This window comes from Oxyura jamaicensis, chromosome 28 (assembly GCF_011077185.1).
Source record: "Oxyura jamaicensis isolate SHBP4307 breed ruddy duck chromosome 28, BPBGC_Ojam_1.0, whole genome shotgun sequence".
In the NCBI taxonomy this organism is placed as follows: domain Eukaryota; kingdom Metazoa; phylum Chordata; class Aves; order Anseriformes; family Anatidae; genus Oxyura; species Oxyura jamaicensis.
In genome coordinates, this window is record NC_048920.1 from 4,178,740 (window position 1) to 4,197,227 (window position 18,488).

At 66.1% G+C, this 18,488-nt stretch overlaps 2 protein-coding genes across 3 annotated transcripts; one reads left to right on the top strand and one right to left on the bottom strand.

Moving 5' to 3' along the window:
* The first annotated feature begins 17 nt into the window (after window positions 1-17).
* On the top strand, window positions 18-6,565 carry APBA3 (amyloid beta precursor protein binding family A member 3). The gene is made up of 10 exons (XM_035348380.1): window positions 18-955; window positions 1,301-1,340; window positions 1,776-1,921; window positions 2,045-2,131; window positions 2,676-2,834; window positions 3,174-3,353; window positions 3,589-3,801; window positions 4,332-4,451; window positions 5,245-5,385; window positions 5,554-6,565. The coding sequence occupies exons 1-10, from the start codon at window positions 38-40 to the stop codon at window positions 5,623-5,625; spliced, it is 2,076 nt and encodes a 691-aa protein (XP_035204271.1). The 5' UTR covers window positions 18-37; the 3' UTR covers window positions 5,626-6,565.
* Window positions 6,566-6,722: 157 nt separating this feature from the next.
* Window positions 6,723-18,253, bottom strand: TJP3 (tight junction protein 3). 2 transcript variants are annotated; one of them, XM_035348378.1, is made up of 21 exons: window positions 17,980-18,253; window positions 17,417-17,537; window positions 13,847-13,903; window positions 13,646-13,770; window positions 13,321-13,423; window positions 12,620-13,088; window positions 12,214-12,317; window positions 11,401-11,563; window positions 11,222-11,312; window positions 10,988-11,052; window positions 10,746-10,824; window positions 10,460-10,616; window positions 9,973-10,081; window positions 9,301-9,520; window positions 8,845-9,041; window positions 8,648-8,743; window positions 8,292-8,362; window positions 7,850-8,161; window positions 7,484-7,708; window positions 7,203-7,252; window positions 6,723-7,085 (listed from the first exon to the last, which is right to left on the bottom strand). In XM_035348378.1, exons 1-21 carry the CDS (start codon window positions 18,183-18,185, stop codon window positions 6,986-6,988), a joined length of 3,120 nt encoding a protein of 1,039 aa, XP_035204269.1. In that variant the 5' UTR covers window positions 18,186-18,253; the 3' UTR covers window positions 6,723-6,985. The 2 variants fall into 2 exon arrangements, with proteins under 2 accessions (XP_035204269.1, XP_035204270.1); XM_035348379.1 differs by lacking the exons at window positions 17,417-17,537; window positions 17,980-18,253 and adding an exon at window positions 15,227-15,309.
* Between the last annotated feature and the right edge of the window lie 235 nt (window positions 18,254-18,488).

Consider the following 18,488-nt stretch of genomic DNA (forward strand, 5'->3'; position numbering starts at 1 on the left):
CGATCCCGGCACCTCCGAGGCCCCCGAGCCGCCGGCCATGGACACGGAGGAAGGGCCCGCGGGGCAGCCCGGAGCCCCGGGGCCCGGTGTGGCCGAGGGGCGGCCCCGGGGACCCCCCTGCACCGGCCCCGCCGGGGGTCCGCAGAGGGGTGCGGCGGCCCCGGGCCCCGGGAGAGGCGGGGACGGGCGGAGCGGGCCCCGCCGGGCCTCGGGACGAGCCGTGGAAGAGGAGGCGGAGGAGCCGCGGGGCCCCTCGGACTGGAAGCCGAGCGTGGGGAGCGCCCCTCGGGGAGCGGGGCCGCCCCGCGCCCCCAGCAGCGGTGACATGGAGCTGGACGAAGCGCCCAAGGATGCGGAGGACGAGGCTTCGGAGATCCAGGGCCTGCTGGCGCAGCTTGAGACCCTCAACCCCAGCCTCTGCGACGCCTCAGACCCGCCGCTGGCCTCGAGTGCCAGCACGGCTCCTCCGGCAGGCGAGCTGGGCCCGCAGGGCTCCGGAGGGTGCCGGGGCAGGTGCCGGCCCTGCCCGCTGCACGTGGCCACGGGCAGGGGCCTGGCGACGCGGCCCTGCTGCTCCCAGCACTCGGCCTGCTCCCGGCCCTGCCACGGCCTGCTTTTTGCAGAGGCTGACCGGGAGGACTTGCTGAGCCTCCTGTGCTACGAGGGGGGCTTGCCCGAAGCCAGCACCGAGACGCCACTGGCCCGCTCTGACGTCCTGGCCGGGACCAACCTGGAGATGCTGCAGGCTCCAGAGGAACCGGCGGCTGTGGCTGAGCCTGGAGGGCCAGGCGGCTCGGAGGAAGGACCTTCTGGTGGCTGGTTTTACGGAGAGGGGCTCAGCGAGGCTGACCCCACCTGCGAGGGCAACCGGGACAGTTCGCCAGAGCCAGCCTGGGTGGCCCTGTCTCCTGCTGCGGCCGTGGAGAAAGAGCAGCCGCCCCAAGGCAGTGTGACTGTGAGTGCATGGCCCACAGGCCGCGGTGGCACGGCAGCAAGCCAGGATGTTCCCCTAGGCTCTGCCCCTCTTCTGGGATTTTGGGAGGGGGCAGAAGGGAGCAAGGGAGGGCTTTTCCCTGGGGCTTACAGGGCCTTGTGCTGCCGGGGTGCCTGGACAAGACCCTCAGTACCGGCTCTTGTCCTGAATGTGCAGAACATTCACATTCACTGAGGCATGCGTGCCCTGGGGAGGAAGCCAGTGGGTCTGAACAGGCCCCTCAGCCCCAGCACCCTGTGCCCACGCTCTCCTGGTGCTCCCCAGGCTCCCAGTCAGGGCCTCACCCACCCTCTTGTTGCTTTGCAGAACAAGGAATCCCCTTCCTCCTGTCCAGCCTTCAAAGAGGGTGAGTAGCAGCTCTGCTTGCACCAGGAGTCCTGAGCCATCGCCTCCTGCACCGACATGAACACGGGGGTGGCCGGGGGTCCCAGCTGGGGAAGGAGCGCTCAGCTCTGTGCCCAGGAGAAGGGGCCCCTTGGGCAGAGGCGTTGTTGCCACCTTTTGGAGAACATGGCTGCAGACTTCGGGTGGCCGGTTTGCTCACAGCTCACTTTTGCTGTGTGAATGGGGTGCTTCAGGGATCTGGGGTGGTGCCCAGTGAAGGAGGAGGCAGCCCTGGGGTCAGCGTTGGTCCCCCTGTGATGCCAGGAGCCCATCTCCCAGGCGCTGAGCCGCTTTGCCTCATGTGGGAGCACAGCAAACATACGGTAGCAGCTGGCAGCCCCCAGCCTTCAGAGTCAGGAGGGGACCAGGCCCTGCTTTATCCCTCCCAATATCTCAGTTCCAGGCCCCTGTGACCCAGAGGATCTGCTGGACGGTGTGATTTTTGGGGCAAAGTACCTGGGCTCCACACAGCTGGTCTCCGAGAGGAACCCCCCCACCAGTGTCCGCATGGCGCAGGCGCAGGAGGCAGTGGACAGGATCAAGGTGTGTGGGGGCACAGCCTGGCCTCTCGTGGGTACAGGGCAACGCTCAGGCCAGGGCTGTGCACAGAGGGACCCCAGCTCTGGGGCAGGGACCCGGCAGTGACCACGCTGGAGCACTTTGCAGGCACCGGAGGGGGAGTCCCAACCCATGACGGAGGTGGATCTGTTTGTCTCCACGCAGAGGATCAAGGTGCTCACGGCTGACACGCAGGTGAGAAGAAACGGGAATGCTCACGTGGCCTTGGGGCTGCTGAGACCTTCCCGTCTGCCTTGGGATCTCTTCTGCCTGCCCACGCCGGTGGGGTCATGCACAGGGATGGCCCACGGGCAAGGCCGTGCAGCTGGGAGGAGACGTGTCACTCCACAGCCATCCCACACACGCGTGCCGTGCGTCCCTCGGCTGGCTGCCTGGCTGCACGAGGCTTCTCGTGCAAACTAAGCCTCGCGGGAGCAAACTGAGCTTCAGGGGAGCTGGTCTTAAAAGTTTTTGCAGCTCTTTGCTGTAGGGTTATTTTCTGCTTTATGGTAAGAGGCCAAAGAGCTGTGTTGGCCCCTGACTACACCTGGAGACACAAACAAGTCCTCGATTGAAGGAACTGTTCGTAGCTTTTGGCAAACACATGATTTCTCCCAGGCTCTTGAGCCACGTTTCAGCAGTGTGGGGTTTGAACCAGACCTCACCCAAATCCTTCCGACATGGAGCGGTGCCTGGCTGGCCCGAGGGCTGAAGGTCTCTGCTGTGTCCCCCTTGCCAGGAGGCCATGATGGATCACTCCCTGCAGACCATCTCCTACATTGCCGACATCGGCTCCCTTGTGGTGCTCATGGCACGCCGCAAGCTGCCCCGGCGAGCGGAGGCAGCGGAGGAGAAGCGGCTCTACAAGATGATCTGCCACGTCTTCCACTCGGCGGATGTGAGTGGAAGGGAGACCCTCGGGAGGGCAGGGTGGTGTTGGGGTCCTGGTCCCCATCCTGCTGTAGTGACCGGGTTGCTTGGTGTCTCTGCACTGGGGGCTTCTGTAGGCAGACAGAGAGAGGAGGAGGGGGCCTGGGCACCCCTCCCACGTAGAGGGTCCCAGTGAGAAAAGAATGGGATTGGCACCACGAAGGTGCAGGGCAGGAGCCAGGATGCTCTGCATCCTCTGCAAGCCGTGGCTGCCCTGGGCAGAATGGTGCTGGATGCTGCTGGGTCCAGTTTGGCGTGAGGCCGTGGCCCTGAGCTGTGGGCACGAATGATCCCTCTCTATCCCCAGGCCCAGATCATCGCTCAGGCCATCGGGCAGGCATTTGGTGTGGCTTACCAGCGCTTCCTGGAGGCCAACAGCATCGACCCGAGTGAGCTGAGCCCTCGCCAGTACAGCCGTGCCCTTGAGGACCAGGAGCAGTACAATGCAGAGCTGACCCACTTCTCCCGGCAGGAGAACTGCAAGGATGTAAGAGCTGCTTTGGAGGGGTGAAGACAGCGTGGGGTATCAGCGCGGTGCCTGCTGGCACCTCTCTGTGGCACCTCACCATGGCTCCCTGAGCAGCTGAGGTGCTCCCTACAGAACTGGCCCCCCTCGCAGCTCACTTTGAGCCCAGGACCCTCGTGTTGGGGCTGCGACACATGCCCCACGACCCAGCATCCCTCTTCTGGTGACCACGACCTCCCCGTGTCCACCCCCGCAGGTCTGCATCAGGAAGCAGAAGGGGGAGATCCTGGGCATCGCCATCGTGGAGTCGGGCTGGGGCTCCATCCTGCCCACCGTGGTTGTCGCCAACCTCATGCACGGGGGCCCTGCGGAGCGCTCGGGCGAGCTGAGCATCGGGGACCGCCTGATGTCCGTCAACGGGACGAGCCTGGTGGGGCTGCCCCTCACCACCTGCCAGAGCATCATCCGGGTGAGCCGGGGCAGGGCCCAGGGGTGCTCCCGCTGCCAGGGCAGAGCCGGGGACCGGCCTGAATGCGTCCACGGTGTCGGACACTGGGGTCCCCCCAAATGCTCCCAGGAAGGGGGTGGATGGGTGGTAGGAGCGTGCTTGGCAGGCAGAGATGTGACGAGGCGGTGACAAAGCTGGGGACTGAACCTGCAGCAGGGTGTGGGCAGGGCCCTGCCCGGGGAGATGGGTGGGGGAGGAAGCTGGGCTTTGTGGGGAGGTGACTGAATGCCCTGGGGGGATCCTGTCGCACCTTCAGCCTCCGGAGCTGAAAGCAGCGTGGTCTCAGGGACAGAGTGGGGTGTCTTGGTCTGGGTTTGTAAGTTCCTCTCCCTGAATTTGAGCATGGCAGTATTCTGTGTGTGCCTCGGTTTCCCCATTGAAAACAGGGTGCTAATCCTCAGCACCCTGTGAGCAGCATGGCTGTGTCGCCCCCCTCTCAGCCCCTCCAAATGGCTTTCTGAAGCCTGACACGTCCCCATTCCATCTTCCAGGAGCTGAAGCACCAGACGGAGGTGACACTGAACATAGTGCACTGTCCCCCTGTCACCACGGCTGTCATCCGGCGCCCCGACTCCAAGTACCAGCTGGGCTTCTGTGTTGAGAATGGCGTGGTGAGTGCTGGCAGGGACAGCAGCCGAGCCAGGCCAGGGTCAGCCGAGGGCTTCTGCCCATCTGGCAGAGGGACGCGTGGCTCTGGCTGTGTCTGCGTGGACGAGCACACAGCACCGATGCTCCCTGCCTCTGCTGGGACTGAGGTTTCAAGGGTGTTCTGCCGTGCCGTGGTGAAAGGCTCCTCGTAGCTCTCCTGCAGCGCTGCTGTTTGGGTTTGTCTCCTTGGCGCTCCTTAGCTGTTTGCTTTGGGAGTGGTGGTTTCTTCCTGACTACCTTGACGTGTCCTTTGTGACATTTGTCACCATCCCCGGTGCCCTGGCCACTCCCTGCTCTCAGCTCCACAGTGGCTGTGTTTGCAACGCCCCAGAAAGGCAGAGAGGAGCATTTCCAGGATCAGCAGGAGAGGATGGGGTGGGTGGGAGGCAGAGGCGTGGTTGCATTTCCCACCAGCTCATGCTCCTGCTCACATTGAGACATGGTCACCCCACCAGCGTGCAGGAGCTGTTGCCTCAGGGAGAAGCTCTGGCTCTGCAGCCAGGGACAGGAGCACGAGAGTTCAACGTGTGGATGTGGGGAGAGGAGCTCTGTGCAGGCCAGGGGGCCAAAAGCCTGTGGAGTGTTCTTGCCATGCAGCTCAGCACAAATCCCACCACAGCAGTGCTGGAGGCCGTCCCTGTGCTCGTCCCTTGGGCTGGAGGAGACAGCAGCAAGCCCAGAGCTGTTGCTGGAGGAGGGGATTTGGGGCGGTCATGGTGCACGGCTCTGATCTCACCAGCGCTCCCTGCTCCCCAGATCTGCAGCCTGATGCGTGGGGGCATCGCAGAGAAAGGCGGCATCCGTGTGGGGCACCGCATCATCGAGATCAACGGGCAGAGCGTGGTGGCCACGCCGCACGAGAAGATCATCCAGATCCTCACGCAGGCTGTCAGCGAGGTAAGGCAGACTCCGGCTGGGTGACCACCGAGGTCCCTGTGCTTGGCGGGGGGGCTGTGACCGCCCCTCTGCTCCCTGCAGATGCTGTGGGCTGTGCTCGGGGCTTTGCCCCAGCAGCCTCCCGCCTGGGGCTGGCAGCTCCCTGCTGATCTGCGTGTCTCTGCCTAGGTCCACATCAAGACCATGCCGGCCTCCACGTACCGCTTACTGACGGGGCAGGAGCAGCCCGTGTTCCTCTGAGCGCTGGCTGTGCCCAGCTGTCACTGCACGTGCCTGGGACCAGGCAGGACCGAGCCCAGGGCCTCCAGGGTGGGACAGGCTCTGCCTCCTGCCCCAGGGCCGTCATCGGAACCCTCTGGCCCCCAGCAGGGCCAAATCCTGCACCTCTTTGGTTTTACTCAGGACACAGTGGGAGACGGGGGGGCGATGCCCACCTTGAGCAGTGTTAGGGCCTGACCTGTGCACCACTCTGCCTCTGTTCACCCTTCCCTGCCTCACAGTGCCTGCACGGCACCATCCCCCTGCTCCTCGGGGTTCCCCTGCCTTGGCTTGGTGCTGGCAGGGGAGAAGGGACCCGCTGTGAAAGGCCACCCCCTCCAGTCACCGCAGACCGTGCTCTTACACTTGCCACTGGTGCCTTTCCCTAGGTGGGGATGGAACTTGAGCGCGGCTCGGGGGCCTGTCATAGCACAGCCCTGAGCGGCGCTGCCCCTGCGCACCCGGGTGTGGGCGCACGCCGGCACCCAAGGGCGAGCCGGCAGCTCCCAGGCTCAGCCTTAAGGGCAGCAGCACCCTCAGCACCCACTGCCCCTCCCGAGCTTTGCCAGGGGTCTGGGGGGGCGCAAACAACGTCCCTGTTAGGCCTGTTGCACCAAGCTGGGAAACTACCTCTGCCTCCCCAGTGCTGCCTTTAACTGCGCCGCATGCACAGCTGGGTCCCAGCCCTCGGGGCTGCTCCTCGGTGCAGCAAAAGGGCACACGGCACTGCTACATCCCAGGGAGTGTGGAGACACGAGCCCCAAGGACCAGCCTGCAGCTGAGTGCTCTGTGGGGCCGTGTCATTCACAAGGGACCTGGGATCCTTCGGCTGAAGCAGCCTGACGTGACTTTGCCTGTGTGCTTGGTTGATGTAAAAATAAAAGTTTGGGGGAATGTTGGAGGCTGTGTTTCAGGAGCCGTGGCTGGGCTGCAGCGGAGGAAGCTCAGCCTGGGGGATGCAGCCTTGAGCCCGCTGCGGTGCCAGACGTCGGTGTGAGCCCGCTGCCCCCAGGCTGGTCCTGCAACAGTGCCCAGTGGGGACAGGGATCAGGGCAGGCAGTACATGCAGCAACAGCCCATCCTACTCAAAACGTCCCCTTTATTTCAGCTGCAGAGGCTGCGGATGAAAGGGGGAAGGAGGCACTTGGTGGTGGTGGCTGGCGATGGGCACAGGCGCAACCTGGCCCAGCTGTGGGATGCTGCATGGCACTGCTGGGGCTGTCACCCGGCCCTGGTGGCATGGGGCTGTGGCAGGGCTGGCCCAAGGGGCCCGGCTGCCCAGCAGGGCAGAGGCTGGCACAGCAGCATGGGGGGGTCCCGGGGAGGCGCTGAGCCTGCCTCACTACACGTCCGTAGCGGGACCCCACTCGTAGCCCTCGTCCTGGTCCGAGTCATCTCTGGCTCGCGTGAATCTCTTCCTCACAGCGTCATGCTCGTATTCCCTGGGGGACAAGGGGCCGCGGTGATGCCTCTGCGACTTGGTCAGCAGGGACAGTCACCACCGTGCAGCCCCAGGCTGCGCGGAGCTGGCACCGATCCCCTTCTGGGGCGTGGGGTACCTGATGCTGCTGTGCTGCATCCACTGTCCCTGCGGGTGCTGCTCTGTCACCTGTGTGAGAAGAGACGGGCATCAGAGGTGGCCAGGCATGATTTGTGCCCAGCCTGGGGCTGGGCTGTGTTTCCCTATAGGAAAAGGTTCCAAGGCACCAAAGTCCCTGCAGAGCTGGAGGCGACAGCCCTTTCTCCCACCAGTACCACAGTAAGATGGGAATTCACCCCCACAGGTGGGTTCTGCCCCCCCGTGCCCCACCAGCCCCTGCTAGAGGTGTGGGGCGCCCACCTGCTCGCTCAGGGCATGGCTGGGGTATGTCTGTGCCGGCTCAGAGGAGCGCGCCAGTGCGGGCTGATCGTAGGCGTCGTCTGCCTCGCCGTCGGTGTAGGCACCCGCCTCGCCATCCGTGTCATCGTAGTCGCTGTTGGCGTGACTGTCACAGGTCAGGTAGCCCGAGGCCGCCCTGCTTGATGGGTTCAGCAGGTCCAGACTGTCCTCCAGAGCCACGTCCACCTGTGGGGAGGGGATGAAGGAGACCTGGGAACCTGGGCATGGAGAGGACAGACGCAGCCCCACACGGCCCTGACACCGTGAGCCACCTGCCTGCCCCCCTGCAAGGCTGTATCTTGCCCCAGGGGACCCCCTGCCCCATACCTGCTCTGCTGCCGTCCAAACAGGCTGGCTCTGCTGCGTCCTGATGATGTCCTTGATCTGCTCGTACCAGGCATTGCCGCTGCCGCTGAGGCTGATGGTGGCAGTGAAGAGGTGGCTGCAGTACTTCTTCATCTTGGTGGCCTGCGCATAGAGGCGCCGGGAGCTCTTCCTGGATTCAGGCGCCAGCCACTGGCGCATGGCCTTGATGCCCTGCCGGCTCTCAGGCTCACAAAACACCACCACGGGGTAGTACTGCACGTAGTTGAGGCGCTCCACAGCCAAGGGCGTGATGTCCAGCAGGGCATGCTTGTCCTGGGGCAGGGCACCAGCACTCAGCCCGCTGGGGACAGTGCTGGAGGCAGGCGGCTCCCTGAGGGCTCCCCCTGGCAGGCCCTGGCCCACCCGGCCCCCAGGACATGGGGAAGATCCCCCGGGCTCTCACCTTTTCTGCGATTTGCCGCACCGAGTCCAACTTGATGACCTTGGATGATGTCCCGTCTCGGGGCACGCTTGCTGCAGGACAAGGAGACGGGCGTGAGAGCAGCTGGGGCAGATGTGACATCCCCTGTAGTCCCAGCTGGGGTCTGGCCATGGGGCTCTGACCCTCCAAGGGGGATGTCTGGAGCTAGCTTGCCCCATGATGCGTGGGGAGAGGATGCTTGAGTCCAGGAGGGAGTTGGGGTGTCACAAGGGGGCAGTGAGGCAGGATCTGAACCGTCAGTAAGGAGCTCCCACAGCCGCCAGCACCGAGGGGTCCAGCTGCTGAGCACAATTCACCCCGGTGTGAAGGGCACTCACGGGCAATCTCAAACAGCGCAGGCAGCTCCGTGCTCAGCTTCTGCATGGCAATGTCCGCGATGGGGCCCAGGATCACCACCGGCCGCTTGAAGCTGGCTGTGGGAAGAACACAGACCAGCTCAGGGAGGCTGGGAGCAAGGGCAGCCCCAGGTCTGATGGCCCCCGGCGGGGTCTGGCTGACGCGGTGCTGTGCCCACCTTCCTTCAGAACCACCTTCTCGTACGGGGGGTAGTGGCCCTGCTTCGTGAGGGCAGACAGATCCTCCCGGCTCTTCCGCAGCATCTTCTTGGCTCCCCGCAGGCCTCGTAGCTTCCAGAACTCGGCCCGTGCCCCTGAGGGGTTGGTGCCAGATGAGGCTTTCAGCACTGACTCCAGGCTGGCGATCTGCTCGGCCCTGGGAGGGGAAAGGGCTCAGGATTTTGAGACTGGATTTACTCAGTAGCCTGGCTGGATGGGGCTGTGGAGGCCCCTTCCCTCCAGGACCTCAGACAAGCAGAGCATCAACCACCCCAACCTGCCCTGCGCGCCAAGAAGGTTTTTCACCACCACCACTCCATCTGCCCTTGCCCTGCCTCATACTGGGGCCACCATCCACACCCCCCTCATCCCCTGCCCCCTGCTCACCCTAGGCCCATTTCTGGCTCTGTCCCTACCTGCTCTGGTTGGGGATGATGCCTTTGTCCTGCTCCTGCAGGTCCCTGCCCATGCGCACGGCCAGCCAGCTCCCCAGCTTGCCCCGGTACATGGTGTCCAGCACGTGGAAGATGTCCCCACGGGCGAAGCTGAGCCCTGACGGCGTGTCCTTCTCGTAGTCAAAATGCGTCCGGATGTAGAACGAGTCACCCACGTTGGACGAGATCATCTTTCTGTAAACTGGAGCCCGGGTGAAAGGGACCGTCAGGGCGGTTGAGGAGGAATTAGGGGTACAGGAAGGCGCTGGAGGGATTTAGGTACAAGCTGGGCTGGCCGAGATCCTCCACAGCAGCCCTTGATGCCAAAGAGAGCAGTGGGGACACCTTATCTACACGTGGTGCTCTTGGGCATGCTGGGGACAGCAGGACCCGACCCCCCAGCACACACTGGCCTCTCTGGGCTGAGCCACAGTGCCAGAAAGCTCCATGCTGCTGGATGCCAGGGCACAAGCTGCACACCAGAATGGCCCGGTCCCCTCGCATCACCTCTCAGAAGGAGGAGAAGGGTGTGGGGAAAAAGGACCACCCTGTGGGGCAGAAGGAGCCGTGGGGCATCGAGCAGCTCTGATGCTTGCGCAGAGAAGACAGAGGATGGAGGGAGACAAGCCCGGGATGACACCCGCTGTCACTCACTGTCCTGCTTGCTCTGGATCCGCAGCGTGATGTCCTCACCCGGGGGCAGGTTCAAGAGATACTGCACGGCCTCCTCGCGGGTCAGGTTCTGGAAACTGGTGTCGTTCACCTGCCGTGGAAAAACGTTCAGACACGACCCACCGGTAGGACAGAGGGATCGGGTTCCAGCAGTGCCCTGGGGACAGCAGTGCCCAGGGCAGGGTGGGAGAGGGAACCGGTCCCTGCCACTCAAGTGCCTGCCACAACCCCCGGGTGACCCTGGGGACAGCCCCTCTGGGTGGCACCTGCACCCCGTGGGGTGCTAGCACAGTGCTGGGGACAGGACTGTCCCCTCAGGCAGTGCCTGTAGACCCAGCCTCACGGCTGTGGGCACCAGTGCTGCCCTGAAACAAAGCCCAGCAGGAGAAATCCAAACCACATGGTGGGTACTGGACCCGAGAGGAACACGGCCAGTCCCAGCGTTCAGGGATGCTCCTGGTCCTGGTACCTGCAGGATCTGGTCCCCTTCCTGGATGCCTTGGCTGTCGGCCGGGCTCCCCTCCTGCACGCCCGACACGAAGATGCCCACGTCGTTCCCGCCAGCCAGCCGCAGCCCCACGCTCTTGGCCTTCACAAACTGCACGACCCTGGAGTCGGGGCTATACCTGCCACGGGGGGAGGCTGCAGTGAGCCCGGCAGTGACACGCCGGTGGTCACTGATTCCGAGACCCCAATCCTGCCCCGGTACAGCTCCCATCTGCCCAGCCCTTCCCCACCAGCCCTTGCATACTCACCCGTCCTTGCAGGCGGCTTGGGCAGCAGGGCTGGTGCGGGGGCTGCGGCGGCCGTCCCGCTCCACAGCTTCCAGCACATCTGCAGGGAAGGAGGACATGTCCAGGAGGCTGTGCCTCTGCCACCGAGGCACGGGGAGATCTGGCACGGCTCTGCCAGGTGGGCTTGCAGAGTGGGGAGATGCGGGAGCCCAGAGCCCGCTCAGTGCCCTTAGCTCCCCCCAGCCTGATCCGAGCTCACCCACCATGGCCCGGAGCATCGTGTGTGTTCGTGTCAGTTGCGGCGTTCTTGCTCGCTCGTCTCCTCTCTCTGGAACAGAGTCAGGGCAGGATTTAGGGTGGCCATGGAGGTGGGTGCTGGATCAGCACAGGCAGGCAGAGCCTGCAGCGCCAAGCAGGCAGCAGGGACAGCAGGGCAAGCTGGGGACCAAAATGCAGGGCTCAGGGGGACGCAGGGACAGGGACATGGCAGGACTTACGGTGGTGAATTCATCCTGGCAGCAGCTGGAAGTCGTGGGGAGGTCTGGGGGGATGGCGGACGGGACAGGTCAGACTCGATGTCAGAGATATCTGCAGGAACCGAAGGGAGACACACTGGTGACCACCCAGTCCTCACACTGAGCATTGGGACCCCGGTGCTGTCACTCTGTCCCCTTACCATCCATCCGGGAACTGTCACTCTGGATGTCTTCCATGTCAGGGATGTTGACCAGGAACTGCCGGTGGTCCCGGAGGATGAGCAGGGTCAGGGTCCCCTCCGTCCGCTCAATGAGCTGCTGCGTGTCGGCCAGGGACATGTCCTCGCTGGCCACCCCATTGATCTGGAGGGGCAGAGCAAGAAGGCCTCGGTGCACTCGCTCCTGGGAAAACTGTTCCCAGGAAAACCCCGCTTGTTATGGGGACACTCCCACCGCCGCATTCCCAGGTCCCTTCCCATCCCTGCTGGCCCCAGACCCAGCTTTTGTTTGCTCCAGAGTCACTTTGGCCCTGCTTCCCAGGGGCCACTGGTTTGCCTGGACTGTGTGTGCAAACAAAGCACCTCCATCCCTCCGTTCTATCCTCCCCAAATTCCTTAAGCTCCATTTCAGCTGGCACGCCCTGAACACCTGAGCTGCTTGCTGACTGCTCTCCCAGCAGGGACACCCCCACGCAGCACGGGACCAGCACGATGGGGACAGGAGGAGGCTGGTGATCCCACTGTGGCAGCAGGATGAGCCGCCGTCCCCAGCTGAACACCCCTGCTGTAACCAAACAACCTCCGCATCCTGGGGACCTGAGCCTAGGGAACAACTGGGGCAGGATGCGGGCACCACATGGAGCTGCTTCCAGCCCAGGAGCTGTCCTTCACAGCTGGCCCAGAGAAGCATGCCCTCACCTTGACCCCTGCGGAGACGCTACTCAGGGACAAGACGCCCAACCCAGGGGAAACAAGTCCCTCAGCGAGTGCTGTGCTCCCCTTGGGACCCCGTACCTTCAGGATCAGGTCTCCCTCCTGCAAGGAGCTGCCCTTCGCCGCCAGCCCGCTCTCCACGATGTGCTTGATGAAGAGCTGACTTCCCAGCTTCAGGCCGTACTCTGCGCCACAGAGAGCCCGTGACAGCACTGGAGCCGGGCAGAAGCAGGACCCGCCGGGGGCTTCTCTTGCCACCATCCCCACAAGCCCACCCCAGCTCCCACTGGGCATCTGCAAGCCCCAGAGCTGAGCTCTGCCACCCCTCGGGCGGAGGCCAGGCGGGCTCAGTGCCCCCGGCACGACACACATCGCCCCTCGCTGTGTGCCACACCATGGCCCCAGCCCTGCAGCCATCTGCTCCCCAGGGACACGTGGCCACTGCTCAGGTGACGACCCAGGGACAGAGGAGTCAGGAAGGCCCTACCTTCGCTCTCCTTCTTCTTCACCAGGACTGACGTGATGGGCTTCATCAGCACATCCTGGTGCGGCAGCCGCTTGAACCCCGACACCAGGGCCAGCCCGTTGGTGTCCCCTTCGTGGCCGAAGCCGTTGGCGGAGCGACGCTGGCTGTAGCCCCTGCGATCCGAGCCGCTGTCGGGGCTCTGCCTCCAGTGGCTGCTGTCCTGGCTTCGTCTCCGGCTACGGGACACCGACTTGTGCTGGCGGCGGTCGTCCCGGTGGTGACCGGAGCTCCTCTCACTGGACGAGTCCCCGTCATAGCCCCGGCTGTGGTCCAGGTCATCGCGGGAGCGGTGCCGGCGGGTGCTGCGCAGGGCCCGATCCGCACCACGCGACCCGTAGTCCTCATCCGAGTCGTAGCGCCGGTGCACAGCAGGGGACCCAGGGCCACTCTTGCTCATGGGAAGGTGAATTTTCTTCTGTCTTTTCAGCGTCTGCAGGCAGAAACAGAGAAGGAAGGGATGGTGAATGAGGCTCTCTCTGCCCCGTGCTCCTACCGCAATGTCCCAGCCCAGCACAGGAACCCTGGGCACTCCAGGGGAGCAGAGCACAGTGCTGCAGCCGCTGCAAGAGGAGCAGGGCTTTGCCCAGCACCACCGCCACCACCCCACACACAGCCACAGGAAGGTGGGGACATGGAGCGGTCCCACTGCGGGGCACACTCACAATGCTGGCGATCTTGCCGCAGGTCTTAAGCGTCTGGATGGCGAAGGAGGACGAGGCGTTCTCCATGGAGAGGCCGTTGACCATCACAATCTGATCCTTCCTCCTGCGAAGGGAACACAGCCATGGCTCTGCCCCGGGTGCAGCCCCCAGCCCGGCGGGGTTTGGCGGGGCAGCAAGGGCAGCTTTGCCCCAGGGGGACCCCATCCCAGCACACCAGGGCAAGGTGGCAACACGCTGGCCCTGTTGGAACAGGAGCAATTCACTGCCCTCCCCATCCCCGCTGGCAGCGAGGACGCCCCGTGTCCCCACGTCCCTGCGAACTCACTGGAGCTGGCCGAACGCCGGTCCCCCAGCCACCACATCCGAAACAATCACCGCGGTGTCCCCGGTCATCTTGTTGGGACGGTCCCGGCCTCCCGAAACGGCAAACCCGAAGCCCCGTTGAGGGTCCTGGCGGGGATGAGCAGAGAGGGGATCAGACCCTGACCCCGTGCCGCCGTCCCGCGGCCACCCCAGCCACGCTCACCTTGCTCAGCGTGACGGTGTGCTGCTCCCAGATCACCATCTCCTCCATGGCGGCCACCTGCCAACGCAAGCGAGGGAGGGCGAGCGCTGAGGCTGACCGGTGCCTCGGCTCCAGCCCGGGGGCCGGGGGCGCGGATCGGCCCCGGTTCCTCTTTGCAGCCGCCGGCCCCTTCCTGAGTCCCGCTTTGGGCTGCAAACAGAGGCCAGGCGAGCGCTTTCAGCATCAGCTGAGCCGCAGGCACTGGGGACCACGAGGACGAGGGGGGACAGAGCCCCCCGCAGTGCCCAGGCACCCACCCAGGGCACTGGGACTGGTGGCTGTGACACTCCCTGTGCAGGAGCGTGCCCCAAACCCAGAGCTGGCTCTGTGCAGAGTGAAGCCCCCTCCGCTGAGCGCCAGGGACATCCATCTCTGTCCCCTTGGACATGTGGCCATGGAAGGAGAGGCCATGCTCTGTTTTAGGCAGAGCAAGTGGGTTGGGGACCCTTCCCCATAGCTGGAACCACCAGCCCTGGTGGTCCTGCTCCCCTCCCTGCCCTGGGAGCTGGCAGACCCTGGTTGCTGCTTCGGACGGTGCTCCGGTGCCCTCCCACCTGCCCCTCAGCATGACCACAAGCTCTGCTGACCACTTCAGGAGCACCAGTGTCCTGCCTTCACCCTTTGTTTTTTTTTTTTTTTTTCCAGGTTTTCCCCAAATCCAAGAGTTTCTGACAGACGAGCCTCACTGGGACGTTCATCCCAGCTGAAACGCTGCCCTGCGCAGGGCATGGGATCAGGATCCCCTCCAGCAGCTCCCAGTGCCCCAGAGAGACGCAGGATCCGCGCACCGTGCAGGGAAAATCCCCAGAAACAAAGCCGCAGAACCTGGCACGGGGCGGTGGCTCCCACAGCTGTGTTTTACAGCCTCTATCTCAAGGGTCATCTGGATACGGAAAAACAAACCGAGAGCGCCAGGCAATGCCGGGATGGATCAGCTGCAGCCGCCCCCCCGCAGCCGGCCCAAGCCTCCTGCTCGGAGTGCAGGACGTGGCACGAGGCTCCCACCGCCTCCACCGTGCCCAGGGCACCCCGCGGCCCCCCGGTGCCAGGCAGGGCCGGAGGCACGGCGACCGGCGATAGAAGCGCGTGGTTTTATCCGAGACGAGGAAATCATGGAGGGGACCCACCGCCGTCCTGCAGCGCAACGAGGCTGGGCCAGCAAGCAGCCCGGCACGGTGCCACGGCCGCCCCACAGCTCCCCAGTGGCCAGGTGGGACAGGGCCGACCCACTTGGGACCGAGCCGACCCGGGTGGGACGGAGCTGACCCCGCCGCCCGACCCCGAGCCCGCCACGGTGACCTCCCCGGGGCTCTCCCGGTCCCACCTGGGCGGGCAGCGCACCTGGAACCGCACGGCCATGCTGAACCTCCCGGGAGGCGGCAAGGGGCCCTCGGGGGCCGCCGCTGCACCTGCAGCACGGCCCGGCCTGGCACGGCCCAGCCCGCCTCCCGCCGCACCCCACCCGGCCCCGGGGCGTGCCCAGGTAGGGCCGGGCGGGCACGGAGCGCGTTCGGGAACCCGTGCCTCGGTTCCCTGCCGGCACAGCATGGCATGGCATGGCACGGCACAGCACAGCATGGCACTGCACAGCATGGTACAACATGGCACACTGCACGGCATGGCATGGCACGGCACAGGATGGCACAGCACGGCCCCGACATGGCACGGACAGGACACGGCTCAGCACAGCCCGTGGTGGCAGCTCGGCGGGGGAGATCTCCCCGAGTGCTGCCCAGCCGGCAGCTCGGGGAGGGCAATAGCCCCGGGCTGGCAGCTCAGCTCCGTCACGGTGGGAGCGCAGCATCCAGGTGGCCAACGGCTCCGTCCTAACAGCTCTCCTGGGCTCCAATCGGCCATTTCTGGCCCGTCCTGTGCCCACCGCACGCCCCCATGCTGGTGCTGGGGGCCGCGGGGTTGTCCTGGCCCCCATCACCGCTCGGCTGCCCTGAGCCCCACCGCAGACCCCCTGCATTGACACCCCAGGGCTGGAACCCCACGGCCCCGCTGGGATCACCACAGGGCAGATCCGGCAGCACGGGGGCACCTGAGACGAGCGCTGCCACCCGTGGGCAGCGCCTGTCCCTAGAGCCACGGTGATGGGGCTGGCAGTGGGCTCGGGGGCAAGCACGCAGCCCCAGCTGCACCAAAGGAGCCCCAGAACGTTGCGGGGCAGCCGGCAGCGCGGCAGGCAGGGGTAATCATTCACCCGGGCCCGTGAACAACCTGGCTGGCTGGGCTGAGAGCGCAGGGCAGAGTCCGGGAGGGTGTCCTGCGCCGCCCGGCCTCACCAGCCACCGGCACCGGCCCCGGTGCCCAGCCGCTGGTGCTTGACACCCAGGGAGGTGTGTGCCCGCAGGGCTGGCTGAGGCCAGGCAGGATCCCGGCTCGGTGGTGTCACAGCCCCGTCCCGCCGCACTGTCCCCATGCCGTGGAGGTTTCCTGCTGGATCAGAGGCAGGTCCTCTCCCAGCTGTGTCACCAGCGTCAGCTGGTTGGTGCTTACGGGGTCCCCCGACACCCACAGGTGACAAGGCAGGACCCACAGGTCCCAACAGACCCCAGCCATGGGACAGCCGCTGTCCCCCCCTCCAGGTGAAGCTCATGCTCTGTGCTGTCCCCTCGCCAGCCCCAGCAGCTGTCCCATCACCGGGACTCAGCGAATCAGTCACACGCCTGCGCCCTGCAGCTCTCCATGGCCTTCGCGGGGCCAGGGTGGGGGCGGCTGGGGGGACAGCACGGGGACAGCAGCTCCCTCTCACCAGGCAGTGCCTGCGGGGACAGCCAGCCCCGGTCCTGCCCTCGGCCTCCCCGGGGGCCCTGCCCCGAGCCAAAGGCCGAGGCTGGCAGCCGGAGGAGCCGGCTCTGCCGGTTTCCAACAGAAACCAGCCCGCACCCGAAATGCCCCCGCCGGGAGAGGCAGTTTCTGGGCCGAGCTGACCGTGACCCAGCCCGATGCACCAGGAGCCCCGTGGGAGCCCCGTGGGAGCCCCGCACACCCCCCTCGCACGGGGCCGGCCTCCCCAGGGGCTGGCTCCCCTTGTCCCAGCCAGTTCTGCCAAACCTCTCATCCCCCGTCCGGTCCCGGCTGTGCAGGAAGGGTCCATGCCCTGCCAGCAGCCCCCCAGCACCTCCCCTAACCCACCCCACCTGCATCCCGGGGGGCTGATCCTGCCTCCAACCCCCCGGACAGGTGGTGGGGAGCGCTTCCCCGGCTGGGTGTAAACGGGTGGGATGGAGGCAGGTGAAGGGGAGGCACGTCCTCCAGCCCCGGGGCGCAGAGCCTGACGGCAGGGTCCCAGCTCCGTGTCCCCAAGCCCACAGTGCGAGAGCTGCAGCACCCCAACAAGGGCTCTGCACCGCACCCTGCTCAGGTCCCCCCCCCCCCGCCAGCACCTAGGGACCCCCGGGGCTTCTCCTCCTGCTCCGTCCGTGTGGTCAGGGCAGGACCCCAGGTGGGTCCCCAGCCCCTGTCCCTCCCGGGGCTGACGGGCAGGGGTGACCCGCGGGTCCATCCCTGTCCCCCAGGACTCACCGAGCAGTGGCTCAGCCCCAGCGGAGGCTGGATCCGACCAGGAAGGAGCTGAGCTCTGGGGCTGGTGGCAGCGGTGTCACTCCCGGGTGCCTTGCGTAACCCTTTGTGGGCCAGACGCTGCCTGCAGGAGAGAGAGAACAGGGGGAAGGGGTCCCTGGGCAGCTCCACCGGGCACAGCAGGAGCTGTAGGGGGGCTGTCCCTGCTGTCCCCCCCGGGCTGGTGGCTCAGCCACGTCCACTCGTGCCCCACCCAGCCCCAGGCAAGGACAGGACGCACAGGACGCTCGGGGTCACTGGGGGTGGCAGTGCCCGAGCACGGGGCCCTTCCTCCGAGCCTGGCTCCCTCCAAGGAGGTGGGGGGGCTCCACGCCACCCACGCTGCCCTGAGCCCCCTGACCCCCCCGGGGGCTGTCCCCGAGGACCAAACAGCTTCACCCAGCGCCATGAGCGGGGCCAGGGACAGCAGCTCCGCGGGGACCCCCAGCCCTGGGGGGCCGTGGGTGAGAACGTGGCCCCGAGCTGCCGCCCCCCTCCCTCCCCGGCCCCCTTCCCTCTGCCCCCACCTCGCTGCCGGCCGGGGCTCCTTGCTCCTGCCCCCCGGGGGGATCCCAGCCACAGAGACCAGCTCCACGCCGCGGCTCCCGGTCCAGGGGTCGGCCCGGGCTCTGTACCGGGGGTGCTGGGGCAGCTCCGAGCCCTGCTCCCGGGCGTCCCGGGGGGACCAGTTCCTGCGGAAACCCCCCGCCACCAGCCGCCACCCCGGGGCCATGGTGAGGGGCGCGGGGCTTCAGCGGCGGGCTCGCAGCTGCCCGGGGTTAGGACGGGGCAGCTCCCGGTGCTGCTCCCCGGAGCAGCTCGGAGCCTCCCCGCGCCGCCGCTCCCCTCCCTCGCAGGGCCGCAGCCCCGGGGCACGGCGAGGCCGCCGGGCGGCATGGTGAGGGCAGAGCGCCCCGAGAACCGGGCGGGCTCCCCCGGGGGCCCGGCCCCGCGCGGGGACACCCGAGGCCGGTGCCAGGCTCACGGCGCTCCCCGGCCTCCCCCCGGTGCCCGGTACCCCCCTCCCCCCCCCCCC

Bases quoted from the DNA above. Each gene is read 5' to 3' on its own strand.
- TJP3 (XM_035348378.1), bottom strand. From the start codon at position 18,185: ATGGCCCCGGGGTGGCGGCTGGTGGCGGGGGGTTTCCGCAGGAACTGG. The intron at 13,424-13,645 runs GTGAGTTCGCAG...TTCCCTTCGCAG, and splicing joins CCGGCGTTCGGCCAGCTCCA to GAGGAAGGATCAGATTGTGA. The intron at 11,053-11,221 runs GTAAGTCCTGCC...ACTCTGTTCCAG, and splicing joins GCCAGGATGAATTCACCACC to AGAGAGGAGACGAGCGAGCA.
- APBA3 (XM_035348380.1), top strand. From the start codon at position 38: ATGGACACGGAGGAAGGGCCCGCGGGGCAGCCCGGAGCCCCGGGGCCC. The intron at 2,835-3,173 runs GTGAGTGGAAGG...CTCTATCCCCAG, and splicing joins ACGTCTTCCACTCGGCGGAT to GCCCAGATCATCGCTCAGGC. The intron at 3,354-3,588 runs GTAAGAGCTGCT...CCACCCCCGCAG, and splicing joins GGCAGGAGAACTGCAAGGAT to GTCTGCATCAGGAAGCAGAA.